This window comes from Myotis lucifugus, unplaced genomic scaffold (genome assembly GCF_000147115.1).
Source record: "Myotis lucifugus unplaced genomic scaffold, Myoluc2.0 scaffold_85, whole genome shotgun sequence".
NCBI classification, from domain to species: domain Eukaryota; kingdom Metazoa; phylum Chordata; class Mammalia; order Chiroptera; family Vespertilionidae; genus Myotis; species Myotis lucifugus.
Genome location: NW_005871133.1, coordinates 4,652,957 through 4,671,430, shown reverse-complemented (window position 1 = coordinate 4,671,430; position 18,474 = coordinate 4,652,957). Strand labels below are relative to the sequence as shown.

General features: G+C 34.6%; 1 protein-coding gene across 1 annotated transcript in view; it reads right to left on the bottom strand.

The window, feature by feature from the left end:
- PCNX1 (pecanex homolog 1) overlaps positions 1-18,474 on the bottom strand; it is a 156,816-nt gene that overhangs the window by 78,069 nt on the left and 60,273 nt on the right. Inside the window, 2 exon segments of the mRNA XM_014457768.2 lie at positions 8,358-8,542; positions 14,026-14,158. Of these exon segments, the coding sequence (XP_014313254.2) occupies positions 8,358-8,542; positions 14,026-14,158 (318 nt within the window).

Genomic DNA, 18,474 nt, shown 5'->3' with positions numbered 1-18,474 from the left:
AAATAGCAAATGTCGGGAAGAATGATAACTTGAATTCGCAAACATTGCAAAAACAGTTCGTTAGTTTTATTTGCAACAGCCAAAAACTGGAAACAATGCAAGCATCCATTAACAGATGAATGGATATATAATATGCTTACACAATGGAATAATACTCAGCAACATCAAGGAACTACGAACACATGCAACATCATGGTGAATCTCAAAAGTGTCATTTGAAGCTAAAACTAAATACAAAGGCCCACAAATTGTACAACTGCATTTATATGAACTTCTTGGAGAAGGAAAACCATATGACGTAAAGTACACAGTGGCTGCCTGAGGTCAGAGGTGGAGGAGGCATGATGGCAAAGGCCTCATTCAAGAATTTTTTAAAGATGATGAAAATGTTCTGTGGTATTTCACAGGTATGCACATCCGTTAAAGCTCATCAAACTGTACATGTTAAATGGATGCAATTTATCATACCTAAATAATATATCAATAAAATTGATTTAAAAACAAAGAAAAAAAGACTGGTCAGGAAAGAATCTAAGTAAATGGTGAGGGTTAATACAGCATGTAGTCAGTGAAATTCCCACAAAATAACAACCAAGATTTTTGGAGAGTGGGTGGTATTTGTTGTTGTGTTTTTGTGCTTCATTTAAAAAATACTATGCATCAGAAGATTCAAAAATAGTGTATAAAATGAAGTTCCACACTCCCCAGAGACAGCCACTGCAGAGAGCAACTTCTGTGTTCCTCTGAACAATTTTAATACATTTTGTCCCAAGACAAATGCATCATTCTCCGCACACACACTTTCCAAAATTTACTTCTTTTGCTTACTAAATAGCTTAGCTATTCATGTCAATAATAGAGATGCATCAAGTTCTGAATATTACATTATATTGATGTACTATCATTTATTTCAGGGTTCTCTAGGAAGAGACATTTAGGTTGCTTAAAGTTTTCAAAATTTTGGTTAATCCTCACCCAAAGATATTTTTTCCATTGATTCCTAGACAGAGTAAAAGGGAAAAGGGAAGAGAGAGAGAAACATCCATGTGAGAGAGACACATCGATTGGTTGTCTCCCACATATGCACTGACTGGGGCTGGGGATCAAACCTGCAACCTAGGGATTGCCCTGTGACCCTTTGGCCCACGGGCCAATGCTCTAACCACGGAGGAACTAGCCAGGGTAAAAAAACATTCAATCTTTTAGTTGTCTATGTTTCCAAACCCTTCCCAACAATGAATATCACTACATATTCAATGGATGAAAAATATCCCAATTCCATTTTTAATTTGCAACTTTAACAATTATAAGCAGAGCTGAGCTGTTTGCCCATAATTGTAAGTCGCTTGTATTTCTTTAAACTCTCAACTTTTCTAGGTCATTAATCTTTATCTTATTGAAGTGTTTTTTGTCTTACAGTGGCAGACTGATGTCTGAACTCCAGTACTCATTCTCTGCGTATTCCTTTAATAACAGGACCTTCCCCTCATTGAATTTCGGCTGGGCATATTCACCTAGTTAGAAATATTTTTTCTCTCTTGCTTGAAGTTGCCATGTGACATGGGTCCAGGGGAGGTAGGAGAAAGTGACAGGCACATTTCCCAAGTCACAATCTGAAAGTTTATAAAGGCTACCTGTCCTTAACATTTTTTTAACTTCCCCTCCCTTTCTGTTTTCTGGGGATATGTCAACAACTGAAGCAGTCACTATAGAGGAGGTAGGGAAGCCACATGTGGAAGAAAACAGAACCAGCCCATCTGCTAGGGAAAGCTCCCATTAGAATGTAAAGAAGGAAATGTAAACTTTTCTTTTATTTCAGTCCCTGCCTTGAGGGGGGGGGGGGGGGGGGGGGAATGGATTCCTACATTAAAGAATTTTGCCCAGCCCTGGTCAGTTTGGCTCAGTGATAGAGCGTCGGCCTGCGGACCAAAGTGTCCGGGGTTCAATTCTGGTCAAGGGCACATGCCTGTGCTGCAGGCTCGATCCCCAGTAGGGGGTGTGCAGGAGGCAATCAATCAATGATTCTCTCTCATCATTGATGTTTCTCTCTCTCCCTCTCCCTTCCTATTTGAAATCGATAAAAATATATATTTTTTAAAAGGATCTAACCTATATTCCAACTAATGCATACAGTAATCAACTTTAATTTAGAATGTTAATCTTAGAAAGCAGATAATTTAATTTAGTGCTTCAGTGAATTCTTTACAACAGAGGAGTAAGAGGTTAATCAGACATCTTAACCAGCCCTTGTTGATGTCCATCCAATTCCTAGATTAGCAGTTCTGGCATTCAAGCTTTTAAAAATAATATGCCAGTTGTCTATGCACAGTATATATTAAAAACTTCTGAGCAATATCTAGAGGATGGAGTTAGAATAGATGAAATAAAATTTATCTAGGTTTATTTTTAATTTACAATATTTGTGGGGATAAAACAGACATTCTCAAACCCTGCCTGAGAAAGTGTAAACGGTACAAGCTTCCATAAAGCAATTAAGAGTATATACATCAAAGCCCCAATGTTTACTCGCCTTGACTGGTTATTCCATTTCAATATATCTCCCCTAAAGAAAATAATCTCTGCTGTACAGAAAACAGTACGTAAGGATGTTCAACAGAGTGTTCATTACAACAGAAAATATCAGGAATTATATTGAATACTAACAATGGGGTTAGTTACTGGTCGAATAAATTATGATAAATATTAATGACACAAAGAGCATTCATGTAACTGACTTACTATTGCCAGGTACTGTGCATAGTTCTAATTGCTTTGCATATTTTAAGATATAACCTTCACCATAAACCTATAAAGTAGATATCATTATTACCCCTTTTGATAAATCAGTAGCCCAAAAGTCACACAGCATGATCCCAATTCTGTTTTAGAAAAATATACATGTGAGCATTATAAAAGAAAGAAAAAATTATAAAATATTAATAGTGAATATCTTTAAGTGATGAGATTACAGATACTTCATTTCTTCATTTTATTTTCCAGTATTTCTTAATTTGCAGATCCATTATAAGAATGGGAAAAATAAAAAATAAAAAAAAAGAACGGGAAATGTTCTAATTTTATCAAAAGGAAGTATAAGAATATATCCTGACCCTTTAACACTTCTTCCTTCTAGATATAGCATTTTTATTGTATCAAAAGAAACATTTTACTTTCATTTATATATACTTTATATTGCCCTCCCCACAAAAAATAAACAAAAAATAGAATTTAGTAGTTTTTGTATTCAAAAAATAACAGTAGCCCGGGCTGGTATTACGCAGTTGATTGAGCATGGCCCCATGCACCTAAGGTTGCAGGTTTGATTCCCGGTCAGGATACATATCCAGGTTTTAGGTTTGATCCCAGGGATGTGGTCAATGCAGGAGGCAACCAATCAATGTTTCTCTCTCACATCAATGCTTGTCTCTCTCTCTCTCCCTCTCCTTTCCTCTCTCTCTAGAATCAATAATAAATAAATAAATAAATGTAACAATAAAGGATAAGATCAAGGTTGCTGAAAAAAAAAATGTAAATTTTTGTTTAGATAAATAAAAATTATCAACCATAACATAGGGAACTGAAATAGACTTAAAGGTCCCTTATAGCCTCTGAACTCTGTATTCATAGCAGTAAGGAAAAGTACTTATGATGTACCCCAAAATGCTACAGAATAGTACAAACACATATAATCTTTTTTAAACACCAGAATAACTCTATTAAACTCGCTAAAAGTGCAGATCATCTGAGTCTCTGCCTTTTAAAGTGAAAATTTTTAAAGCCTCCGAATCGTGTTTCTGCTTCATAATGCACAGTTGCTGTAAACTGCTTAATAACAAGGGCAGTAAGGTAGTGCCAGATTTCCTTTAAGTCTTTTGCTAGAGCTGACTACATTTTCAAGTTAATAAGTTCTGCAGTAAAGTGGATTATCTCAAAGAATACCTTCTTTGTCAAACCTTGGACAATAATGAAACAAAAGAATACTTTAGAAAACCAATTCACTTACCACTATTTAAACCTCTAATACATTAATGAAATTAGAAAAGGCTTAACTCGTTTTCATTATAACAGCATTTTTACATGAAAATAAACTAATTTTGTATATATTTTTTCAAAGCAATTATCCACCACTAATTTCATACACAGGGAAAAAACACACATTTTCCTGTTTTATCTGATCTTATCTGGAACATTTCCTCTGAGAGGATATGTTATATATTAAGTTTAACTATCAACTACAATAGCATGTTTCATCACTGCATCAATTTATTCAACTTAATTCAAAATAGGAATTGGAATTCACATAACAACTGAGAAATGATTGCTAAATTTTATAGAAAAAGCTTAATAGATATAAGGTTATCTGAATTCAGAATCTCTTGTGTGACTTATCTGGGCACTAAGCACAGCTTGTTTTATTTAGTTAAACTGCAATTTAATTCAGAATATAGTAGGAAATCAACAGCAAATAAACAAGTCCAGTAAAAGTTTGATGAGAAGGAAATTAAACTTTAAGATGTGTTTTTTTAAATGAGCAACATTGAAGAATTTGAGAAATTCTTTTATAGTAATTTCCTTTTCAAAATTGTAAATTTTAAAACCTATCCATAACTTCCATCATTGGAACCTTTTTAAAAATAAGTCTGCATGGAAATGATGTCTATCAATAAGAAAGAAAACCACCCAAATGTTTCCAACCAGGTTTTAAATTTTATACTTATTATTCAGTTTTACCTAAGAACCTTGAAATTCTAGTCAAAATACATAGAGAAATAAGGCTTCTCATTATAGGAAATAAATGCGGTTGTCTACTATGACATCACAGAGTAAAGATATAGAAAACAGTTAAAGTAAACTACCTATACTTTTAATTAAATAATGCTTGACTATAAGTTTCTTTTAATCCAAAAGGGCTATTCCTCAGTTTAAAAGTAAACACACAATTATTACATATACAAACATTTATATGCACTCAAATATATATATATTTTTTTCCTTTAATAATAGGACCTTCCCCACACTGAATTTCGGCTGGGCATATTCTCTCTTGCTTGAAGTTGCCATGTGACATGGGTCCAGGGGAGGTAGGAGAAAGTGACAGACACATTTATTACATATACAAAGATTTATATGCACTCAAATATATATATGTGTGTGTGTGTGTGTGTGTGTGTGTGTGTATGAGTGTATATGTAATTTTGAGTGTGTATATGTGTATGAATATTTTATGTAAATGTATTATGTGTATGTATACATTTTCAAACATAAATAGTGTACACTTAAAATTTTTCAATTAAAGGAGCTAAATTTGGAAAGGAGCAATTTTGGTAAATAACTCTACTTTTAGGGAATATCATGGCTATCTTTAATATATTTGATTACTAGTATATAATACCAAATTCATTCACACAAAATTATCTTACTATTGTTAACTGAAATCATGTAGAAAATTAAACTATGCAACAAAAATATTCTAGTATACTATATTATAAAAAATCAATGTCTACCAACTCTTTTAAGCTCAAATGCAGTTCATTTTCAGAATCTTTTTCAGCCAACTTTATGTGCTATGGAACAATAGACACTGTCCATTGATTGCTTGGTTTTTGTTCATTTTTACCATGTATTCAATTTGACAGCATTCAGCTACCACAGTCCAAGAACTAGCTATCAGAAAGCAGCTAATATAAAAGAAAAAAATCTAAATTTCAAGAGAATATCCTGAATATTCACCAACAGATGCTCAAGTCACCTCCAATCTGAAGAACCTTTTTATCTTCAGAACTGTCAACATAACTCATCTATATATATATAAAAGCCTAAGTGACCGTGCCACCGATAGCTATGACACACACTGACCATCAGGGGGCAGATGCTCAACACACAGGCATGGAAACATGGAACAGACTGATGAATCTCAGAGGGACAGGGGGAGATGGGAGGACAGGAAGAGCTTAACCAAAGATCTTACATGCATACTAGAGGCCCAGTGCACGGGTTCGTGCACTGTGGGGTCCCTCAGCCTGGCCTGCGGGGATCGGGTCGAATCCGTACACTGGGCCTCCAACATTCCCCGAGGGGTCCTGGATTGTGAGAGCGTGCAGGCCAGGCCAAGGGAACCCAATGGTGCACAAATCCATGCACCAGGCCTCTAGTACATACATATCCTATCTAATAATGAGGGAATATGCTAATTGACCCTCACACCATTGCAAAGATGGCGGCGCCCACAGCCAATAAGGAGGGAATATGCTAATTGATTGCCCCACCCTCAAAGATGGTGGCGCCCACAGCCAATGAGGGAATATGCTGACTGCCCTACCCTCAAAGATGGCAGCACCAACAGCCAATAAGGAGGGAATATGCTAATTGATTGCCCCACCCTCAAAGATGGTGGCGCCCACAGCCAATGAGGGAATATGCTGACTGCCCTACCCTCAAAGATGGCCACACCCACAGCCAATAAGGAGGGACTATGCTAATTGATTGCCACACCCTCAAAGATGGCGGTGCCCAGTCCCCTCAGCCCTGCTGGGGCGGCAGGTGCGCGGCAAGACCGGGCCCGCCCCTATGCAGGCCCAGCCGCTCCGTGCTCCTGCTTCTGGAGTCCCCCAGTCTCCTTAGCCCCCCAGGGCTGGCCCAAGATGCAGGCAAGCCTCAGATGGCAGCTGCCCAGCCACCCAGGGCCGCCTGAGGCTCAGGCAACCAGGGCCGGCTGAGGCTTGCGCTGCTGGCAGCAGCAGCAGCAGAGGTGTGATGGGGCATCACCTTCCCCTGATCGCCAGGTCGCCTCCCACCCCTGAGGGTTCCTGGACTATGAGAGGGGGCAGGTCAGGCTGAGGGACCCTCCCCCCTTCCAGTACATGAATTTTCATGCACCGGGCCTCTAGTTTTCAATAATCTGCATGTGTATTTAGAGTGAGATTTTTATTGAGAAAAATCATTTACTGTTTAATTTTATGCTTGATTTGACAAAAGTCTAAAAATCCAAATAGGTCAAAACTAAGCCTATTTTAGCTAATCTACTACCATAAACCCAATAGGAATGGTGATGGTGACTGTAATTTTATAAGCACAAATTTTATAAGTCCTCTGTTCGTAGAAACTTTGGGTTAACCTGAGGGAAATACCAATAAAAAGATATTATTAACTGACTATACTTGCAATTAAAAATATATCACGATGTTTTAAGTCAAAGCAAGTAACTAAACTGAAGTCTATCTTACTTTCTCTCAAACACCCTCGTTATGGACTCCCTTGCCTCTTTAAATTACAAACTCAAAAGCCAAAACATTCTAAACTTAAAATGTTTTGTCCTCTCATTTTATTTAGAAATCATCACACATTCTAATATAATAAGTATCTTAGATGACCATTTTCAAGTTTCTATAAGATTTGCTAAAGATTATTTTCATCAATATGCATATCTAATATTTATTAGTATCTCTTGTAACTAAAGATTATTACAAAATGGAAAGAGAAAAAATAAATATTATTTCAAATTTTATTATACCCAATTTGGGCACCTTACACCACATATCCTTCTAATCAAAGCATCAACTGGATTATTATCTTTATAAATGAAAGGTAGTTATAATATGGACAAACAAAATCACAGTAAACAAATGGAATCCTTTCAAATGTGTACTTTTTAATAAGAATTTAATTATATTTATTTAAATTGTTAATAATCTGCATCTGAGCACAAGAAAGAGAAATTGTACAGAGAAATAAAAACCAAAGTAGTATAAAACACTGTCATGAAGGCATGAAACTGGTATTTGAGTGGATATTCATTAAGGCTTTAGACTATACAACCCCTCTGAGAATTAACTAATAACTTATATTTATAAATTTATTAACACAAGAAGAAAAACTTTATGAAGTTCTTATTTGATATCTATAGTATAGAGCCATAAAGTCCTCAAAGTCAGGTGATGAACATGGAAGTGAAATATACAATAACTAAAAGATTCTATAGTACAGACCATTAGTAAGCAATTTTGCCTTTCATGCAGCACATTCAGAGAATTCAAAGAAAGTAAGGCTTAATCAAAATAATTTTTTTAAATCAACATTTTCCCACGTGGTACAAATAATGCCAAGGAATAACAGAACTGCCCAAACCATTCGTGTGAGCATTCATTAATCCATTTAACTACCTATTAATAATAGACATGCTCAAAAGAAAATACAAAATAACCTTTGAAACAGAAAAGGGAAAAGCAAATGTCAAATGTTCCTTACACGAAGGGCAAATCCTGTCAAAAGTGCTCTCTCAAGAAAGAACTGCAATCACTGTTACCCATTATCTGCTGCATTAAAGTTTCTATCACCAAGATTACATAAGGCCTGCATACCAAGTTCATCGTGCAAACTGCTGCCGCCTACAGCAGATGCATTGTCATGTGATGCTTCTAAGTGGACACTCCCATTTCTCACCAGCAAGGAGGCACTAGCACTGAGCACTGCAGCCTGGGAAGGGGGGCGGGACTGGCCTTTGACCTGGGCTGTGGACTGCTGGCCTTGCTGCCCATCTTGAAGGCTAGGAAAAAACATGGATTGGGGAGACATTACAGGGAAGAAAAGAGAAAACAATAGCTAGAATGAAGTCAATATAGAAAAAACTAATTTAAAAAATTTTTTTCTAATGTAACCTAAGAACCAATAAACTTTGTAAAATATACAGATCATACTGCCGGCTTAAGTTTTCTGGTCCTTAGAAACCTGATTCATAGTGATGAGCGCAGTAAACATTTAATGTATATGTAAATCAATCAATCTGTGACTTTTTTCCACCTCGAACCAAAAAAAGTTCTAGTATAAGGAAAGATAATGCAGCAAAAAAGAATCACAAGTACATAAAATATATGTGGGTTGTAGCTGTTCCCAATTAAATCCTATTTTTCAGTTAAATACACACTTTTATTTATAACTTGTAATACTAATTCTAGAGTTGTTCTTTCAAATGTTCTGAAATCTCAAATTCACAATGAAACCAAATTTCTACCCACCTGAAAACCAAAGAATATTTATGAAATTCGACCAAGATGACAATTTTGAATTAAAAAAAGTCACAAACTAGTGCAAGAGAACCTGAATAACAAACACCAACTCAACCGAGTGAATTAATGACCACTGGGACACTAGAAGAAGTATAATACATAGTATGAAGAGTTTTTCTCTTTGAAAAGCCCATATACTTCTGAAATAAGGCCATAGGCCTTATACACAAGGTGTTAGTTAACAATAATTATGTTCCCTTAAATTTTGTTAGTACCTTTCTCCAAACCATGTTATGGTGTCATTAACAAGAACCATCATTTTAGAAAATCTTAAAAATAATTTGGAAACCAGTAATTTCTCAAGGGTTATTATTAACTTTTCTAAATTTAATAATATTCTTAAAACACTTAGTATTTTGTGCTTATAAATTGATTTATTAAAATTATTTATCTAAAAATTATCTAAATTAAGAAACTATATTCTTAACTCATTTTATATTTTTATATATTTATTTTAAAACACTGTGAATTTTAATATCAGTACAATACACAAATTTAAACTGATGAAACTCATGAAAACATTTTGAGTATAATTATTATATGTCATTCTCTACATTATGTTCAATGCAATACTGCATTTCTATTACTAAAATCATTAGACCAGGGGACCTCAAACTACGGCCCGCGTGCCACATGCAAATACAAATATTGTATTTGTTCCCGTTTTGTTTTTTTACTTCAAATTAAGGTATGTGCAGTGTGCATAGGAATTTGTTCATAGTTGTTTTTTTTAAACTATAGTCCGGCCCTCCAACGATCTGAGGGACAGTGAACTGGCCCCCTGTTTAAAAAGTTTGAGGACCCCTGCATTAGACCTTCAGGAAATATAAAGAAGAATGCTACTTAGGATGGCCTCCTTCAGTTATTTTAGTATATTCATGATTGTCAACTTCTTTGAGTTCAATGGAATGGTTTCTCTGATGCCTATAAAATAAACTCATCTGCTGCAGACTGAAGAGAGGTATAATTTGAAATAACCTTGAAATAAAAGATTTAAGTAGAAAACACTACATATATTGCTTACATCTACAGTTATGGCAACAGAATACATTCTGGAACTGCACTGTGTGATTGAGTAGGCACGTAAGAATTTAAAGTAACTAAAACTGTATTTCCTCAGTCCCACTAATGTATTTTAAGTGCTTACCATGCAAAGTGGCCAGTGGCTACCATAGCAAAAAGCTACCAGAATAGGTAGAAGTTAGTGTCTACCTTAAAAGACAGTGTAGATTATAGACTATTCCACCACCACACAAAGTCCTACTAGCCACCGCTACTGGAACATGTACCTCTCAGTTTTCTTTTAGCCAATGAAAGGTATATACTTTAAGTAGAGCATAGAAATGTAACATACAAAAAAAACAAGTCTGCAAAATGCTGATTTGGCAATGCTTACTGGCATTTTTAAGCCATAACCATAAAAGTATTCAGTTAGTAACTTATTTGGAGTAGAATTTTTGTATAATAGACATAAATCAAGAGATGACCTTGAGAACTAATATAATCAAACATGTTTGTGTCTCCTATACATACATAAAGTCTCAGAAACTTCCTAACCTTATCCACAAACCTTACCAAAATGACCAAATTTCACAAAGGAGGGAATTCCAAGGAAAAATATTTAAGTAGTTCAAGCACTATGTCCCTTTGGATGCACAAGAGCAGAAATATGTACTCAACTAATTTTCCTGTCAATTTTTTCCACTGAAAGTCATAAACAGAGGTTCCATATGGCAGTTAAGTGTATTTTAATGTGAACCTATGAGAATACACTAATCTTCAACATACCCAGATATACAGAAAGGTTTTCAAAATATCAGGTGATACATGAAAACTCCAGAATAAAGAAACAAAGTAAATTAGCCAAAATCTAGTGTTATAAATGTCAAGTTTTTTAACATACAAAGCTAGTCATAAAATGTTTAAGTCCTTCGAACTCGTGTTCCTGAAAACAGGAAGCATGTCATTTCTGCAGAAAGTATTAGGAAAACTGTTCCTGGAGGGTTATACTTAATTTAAGATAATAATTGATAAGAAATTAATCTTTTTAAGAGTACAATTACATATCAAAACTACCAGTTTAAGAAAAGATAGCAACTGTTTTACAACACAGCACAAGGAAAGGTAGAAATTTATCTGTGGGCTATCAATAGCATCACTGACAGGCAATCTTACTAATGAACATTTCCAATTTAAATGACAGAAAAATATGGTTGGTTTTTCCTTCCTCTGTACACTTATTTAGTATTTGACATATTCTGACTTATACTGTCAGATATCTTTATATGTGTCTGCTCAACTAAAAAGTAACCTCAAAGAGTTTGATCACATTATTTCTATGAATCTCCAGATTCTGAGTGGAAGAGTGTCTTGAGCAAAGTACACAAAGAACAGATATTTAGTGGATCTATTCCTGAGCACCACAAAATGATCCCTATGAATTCCTAATCAAAGACTCTCAGTTATTGCTATGACTTTATTTGACTACCGATCTTTCAATCTTATACTTTTGAAAATAAATCTAAGGATACACTAAAGCTTTTTTCCCTTCTTCTAAAAGCACTAATAATTTTCCCATTCCACCCCATTAACTAGAGTTCTAAAAAATATCACATTTCAGTTGATAAGTACAGACATATAGACTTGTTAATATTAATGTTACAAAATTTTTAAATTTTTGTCTTTGCTTTTCTCTCTGGTAACTGGGAAAGACCAGTAAGGGCCCACTGTAAAACCGACCCTACAAGGCAAACATAATGGGGAAAACACACACTTTTTAAATTAGTTTTGAAACAAATCTTCTTTGTAAGGAAATTGATGATTCACTCCCAATCCTTGGAGACATATTTTACCCCATTGCCTTTTAAAGTGTTGATTATTTAGACTATTCACTAAAGTTTAAAATAAGTTAGATTTTACTAGTACTTATATAATAATTGTAATTAAAGTATTATCACACCTATTCCATTTCTTTTTGACAAATTTTCCAAGTTTTGCATGAAGGTGCCTTCCTGTATTTAAAGATTATTATGTAACCCACACTGAGAATTCACACCAACATACTAGTACTTTTCCTGAACATTTTTGCAATTTAAAAAGATGATTTTAGTAAATTGGTGTTTCTTGTAATTCCTCACAGCTAAATTTTATCTTATTTCATCCATGATGAAGTCAGCCTACTTAAGATACATATAACCTTCCTGGAACCTTGATAAAATCTACAAGCTGACTACTGGAAAACTACTCTCCAAAAATTCTAATGTGAGCCCTTTTTAAGTAAGTTTCATATTATATCCGCATTTGAATGGTGATGTATTTAAAATCCTACAAAACATGGAGAAATCCTCCGTGATTGGCTGGAGTTAAAACACAGTTCTTTAATATTCCACCAGGCAGAGAAGAAAACTAATTTATCTACATTTGTTTGATGAATGGGATCCAGCAGACTCATTTGTGGCAAAGAAATGAAGGATTTTTAAAGACTAAAAAAGAGATTTAAAAAAAGGATTAATAAATATCAACATGGAGTGAGTAGGAAAGCAAAGATACCTACAGCAAGTATTATTCAAGGGATAAAAAGAAGAGGTTAGAAAGCACAAAACAGAAAAAGTAAAATGAAGTGCTGAGCTTTCTGCAGTTTGGTACTACCCCAAATCCGTAAGAGAAAGAGAGTTACTTCAGGGAGCACAGAAAAAGAGGTGGAAAGGAAGAAGAGGAGGACTCACAAAAAGCAAAGGTGCTCAGAACAGGTTTCTAGATCCAATGTTTCTTTTAATTGGTGCCTTCCCATTTTTATATTTTAAATATTGCTTAAACTAATCCATGTTACTTTTTACAGAATTATGTATTCCTGCAGATTAATTAGGAACATGACCTATGAAAGATGAGGTTCCTGGTTATAATGTAAAATAATCAAGTCGTAAATCCCATAAAATAAAAAAATAAGGATTTTGCTACTCTTAAGAACAATATTTTAACAAGGAAAGTGGTTTATCTCTTCCAACCTACCATGCATTCAACAGCAGTTATTTCATCAAATGTTCCTCCTTTTGAATTACAAATTAAAATATAGGTAAATAATTTGGGTAATAGTGCTTTCAGATACAAAGATTAATAAAGTATATAGTATAATATGTGCACTGTTTAAGCAAGCACATGTAAAGTATGTTTGTCTATATTTGTATTCTTAAAAGAGAGCACAAATTTTTTAACAGATTTTTATATTTCTAATTCAAGACATAAACTCATTAGATTGGACACAATTGAGAATAAAACACTAAAATTTTAATGAAAAATTATTCCCAATATTATAAACAGATGCTTTCTTAATTAGGACACTGGAAAAACTTAAAATGTTTTGTTTTGTTTTTTCAGTACATTAGAGGTTGAGAATTCAACATAGATATGCATTCAAAAATATATACTTATATCCAATTTACCATACTTTACCATAAATACTTTAGTTTTGTATCACTTAGTAGGTCCTGGTGATTATGAAACAATTTTTAAGCAATACAAAATATATTTTTTAGCGAAATAAAATAATCAAACTGGTTTCAAGCAGAGATCAGTTTGTTATTCCTCAACAAGTCTACCACTCAGTCTGTATTTGTTCATATTAAACACTGTCAAGATGTTGTATTGTTAATTTGGAGTCCAAAAAAAAGGAAGAGCTGACTTAAGGTCTCTCTTTACATTTCTAAAACTACCTTAAACTGATTTTTCTATTCAAAGTTGGGTAAACCAATCTGATCATTTTGTTTAAGAAGTGCAACATAAAGCATGCATAATGCAATAGGTTCATGATCACATGCAGAGAAAGCCTAAAGAGCATCAAAGTATATGAGGGAAACTGGAAGAAAAAGAATAACACAGCTATTTCAATGCTTTCCTGTGCTGACAGAACAGGTTAGAATGTCCGTTACACACATGCTAAGCTTGGTGGAATCTTAAGATACCATACCTGAGGGGTGATCCGATGAGCAATGTAGGAGGGGTAGGGTTACTCCCTGCATTGTGCCGGCGCCGTACTGCCTGGCGCCTAAATGTGCTGCGTTCACGGCGAAATGCCACGGCCTCCTCGCTGGCCTGTGCTGCTGCATTAAGACAGACTTAGGTCAAATAGGAGCCTAGGTCAGAGATGTAAATAGCAGCTGAGCCTGTCTCTCCCAGACTTCCCACCCTCGAAGGTAAAGGAACTTGTTTAACTGAGCTAAATGGTTTTCTTACATATGCTGTTAATCTATCATAAGGAACAAAATCAGTCCTTTACTTACAGATAACTATTTCTTTAAAAATAATGTTTCTGCCCTAACTGGTTTGGCTCAGTGGATAGAGCGTCGGCCTGCGGACTCAAGGGTCCCAGGTTCCATTCTGGTCAAGGGCATGTACCTTGGTTGCGGGCACATACCCAGTGGGGAGTGTGCAGGAGGCAGCTGATCGATGTTTCTCTCTGATCGATGTTTCTAACTCTCTGTCCCTCTTCCTTCCTCTCTGTAAAAAAAATCAATAAAATATATTTTTAAAAAATATTAATGATGTTTTTGATCTATTATCTGCCCTCACCATAGTCTCTTCAACTGCAATTTCTTTAAGATCTCTGTTGTTTTAAATATTTTTTGAAAAGTCTCATTTATTTAGTCCCATATTCCTTTGTTCTCCTTTTACTTAAGTCAGCCCTGAAAGTATAGTATTTGTCAGTTTCAACTAATGATATGGGGCCTTAGTTTCTCACTCCTGAGGACAGTAAAAGCAGCAACCACAGTACTTCAGTTCTGATGCCGAGAAAGAAGGCCCTAGTCCACCTCATCCTACCCTGTGCCACAACTTTGGCAGCATTAATGAAACCACTGACTGCTAGGATGCACAACTAGTTTTTAGAATTTTTCAGTCCAAGGCAGCTGAAATATCTATCAACTATGAAGTAGTTTACTGCCATCAAACTTTGTTCAACTCTACACCCCAGCACTGGTCCCCTCAACATGAGGAAGGAAATATCAGCAAAAAGGCAAGTATAGAAACTCATAACTTAACCCAAAAAATAAAGTACAAACTAAAACCAATATACAATGAGAAAATCACAACAGTGGCTTAACAGAATCTATCGTAATAAAAGCATAATATGCTAATTAGACTGGGAGTCCTTCCAGACAACCTTCTGGACAAAGCCAGGGCTGCGAGGGAAGCCCGGTCCCGGGTGCCTGCCGCGGTGAGAGGGAAGCCCGAGTCCCGGTGCCTGCTGATGGCCAGAGGGAAGCCCAGGTCCCGGGTGCTGGAGGGAAGCCAGTGCCAGAGGGAAAAGCCAGTGCCGGCAGCTGGGGGAAGGAAGGCCTACTCTTGTACAAATTTCATGCATCAGGCCTCTAGTTACTACATAAAATTTTATAAAACCACTGACTTGAATTTCTAAAACAATATGCAAAATGATGTTTATCCATTTGAATTGAAAACAATCATTTCCTAGTGATCTAAATATCTTAAGAATCATTTTGATTTATAGACAGGATATTTTGAAACTAAATATGAATAAAGACAAACAACTTAGTGCAGAAACATTCTTTCCAAATATGTAACTCCTTTTTCAAAGTATGAAATGGATTACAAAATCAATGTTTTGTTTAGATTTCAGTACTATTGCAAGCCTTCTTAAACAGTTTAAAAGCATTACTAATTCTCAAATTATTCTGCTTAGCAATAGCCATTCCCATCACTGTGAATGTTGATTAAAAAACAAAGCGCTAAAAAAAACCACACAAAGTATTCTTTTAAAATGTTTACATTTTTATCCTCTCCCCAGGTTATACCAGTAAATATTCTTTGTGTAACCAATCCATTATGATTAGCAATATATGGACTACCTCCAGAAGACACAGACTTCTTTGTCTTTAGGTATTATTTTCTTTTATTGAAGGAATGACAAGCACAGAATGATTTAGACATTTGGCAAGCTTCTGCCAGTAAGAAGTATAAGTCACAAATTACAGGACACTTATTTATATTACTTATTTATATTGTTTGTTTTTCAGCTCACACACTATAGTAATATTCTAAAGTTAGGCAGCTAAATAAGAATTAAGCTTTGATCCAAACCACAACTCTCTTAGAGCTAATCTTTATTTTTATTCTCCAGTTTTACTGAGTTATAATGAAAATTCTGTTAAATGTGAAAAAAAAACTATTACTTGTGATATATAAGCTAATGGATGCAAAGTTACATAAGACTTGCGAGAACAAATGATGCTGATTAAATCTGGTCATCTAGAACCATGCTGTCCAACACAGTAGCCACTAGCCATCTGGGGCTAAACATAAATTAATGAACATTAAATAAAATTTAAAATTCAGTGTATCAGATTCATGAGCCACTTTTCAAGTGCTCAGCACCTACATGGCTAGTGGCTACCATTGTTGCACAGAACAAACATAGAACATTTCCATCATCATAGGAAGTTGTATTGGACAGTGCTGATAGTCAAGGATACTTTGTCACCACAATCTATAAACAGTAATGTGTGCTTTGCCTATTTCTGACAACCATGACCTAGAAAAAAAAGTAACCAGCACTGTCACAAAGGGGAAAACATACACTGGCAGGCAGTCATCCGATGAAGGTAAACAAAGCAAAGAAAACAAGCCACTTGGAGAAAAGGAACTCTGAGAAGTGACTACTGCAACTGTTAACGGTTCTTAGATATTCGAAAGGTTAACTCTGGTGACAGAACTTAAAATCACTCTTTTAATACTCAATTCAGTATTTTGTGAACTTATATTGAAGATTTCTATTCTATTTTAACAAACTATTGGTCAATTTACAGGTCAATTCACTTCACTGAGAAACTTTCAAACATTCTCTCTAGTTTGAGATATTTTGTTTCAGCCAAAAAAGCAGAATAAAATTTACGCAGATATAATTTATAGAGAATCATTTAATGCATAGAATATACTAACATTATTCAGAAGAATTTGGAGAAAAATGGAGTATGTTATCAATGAATACTGAGTCTAGGAAAAAGGGAAATAGGAAAGTTTTATTTATTATCTTCCTTCTACTGAAGACTTAATGGATTTAATTTTAAGCAAAAGCTAGTTATTACACAGCACGGATGAAAAGAAAAACTACTGTGCCCATTTACAATCAAAATGTTCTTTGGCTTTTTCAAAAAATGCATTTCTTTTTGCTATTAACACACCATTTATATTTTGTTATCTGCAAAATCACTAGATATTAATACTTCTTAGATATAACACATCAAGATGTAAGTTTAGACATCCATTGAACAATGTATTAAAATGGAGTTATGGTTAATGCCTATATCCTCCTCTGTAATAGTCAGTGTGTAAACATCTAATGCTAAAAGAATTTTCAAAGCCTACTATAGCAATTACCTTAACGGTAGATAGGACCACACTTTCAACTGAAAACATTATGCTATTTGTGGTTACAACAAATAAGACTAAGCCATGCCCCTGGGAATATACTACTTATTCACAACAACTCTACTTGAAATAGGGTCCAGAGGGAGTCCAGTTCTATTAGAGCCAAGGAAAGAAACGTGTCTTTAAAGCTTAAAATAATTTGCCATAAGTATATTCAGTCACATAAGTTATAACCAAGCTTAATGGAAATTCACTTCTGCAATCCAAATGCAATAAACTCTTTTTGAATCCTTTAATTTTATAAAAGAAAACAACAAAATCTTTAAACTAGGAAAGCAGACCAGGACAGAGAAAACTATTAAAACCAGATTTTGAAGTTGATATTTTGACATTGCTTAAAACTCAGTATTTCCCTGACCAAAAAGATAAAAGTAACTATAAAATAAAGCATAAAAAACAAATAGTAAAAATTTAGCACTCTCAGGACAACTAAATTTTATGCATGTGTAGAAAAGGGAGAAAAAAGTCACAAATATTCAAGTGATTAAAAGACCATAAATGACAAGACATATGAAATATTTTTAAGGACATGTATTTAGACAATGTGATTTTTAACATATTTTTTTAATTACAAAAGTCTTAACAACTTCTCAAGTCATTTCTTTATTTTAAGAAAACTTCAAAAGAGTGCGTTACCATCAAAGTAAGTTTAAGAGAAAACTTCAGATAATTAACTCTTTACTTCTGACACAGTGATACAATCTTTCAATTAAGTTTAAATATTTACTGGGTTCCTAAAGGCATCAATTCATGCACAAGGAACAGATATCCTTGGCCATTTTAGACAGCTGTGACCCTATCTATTCCTAAAGATAAAGATAGAAAAATCCACAATACACACCTCCTACCTCAGGAGTTACCTCCATTTATCTTAATGAGTTAAGGAAAATTCTACACATTCTGTATTGAATTATTTTAGTGCAACTATTTATTTTCACATGGAGTATTAAACAATAGACCCTCAGTGTGTTTTACT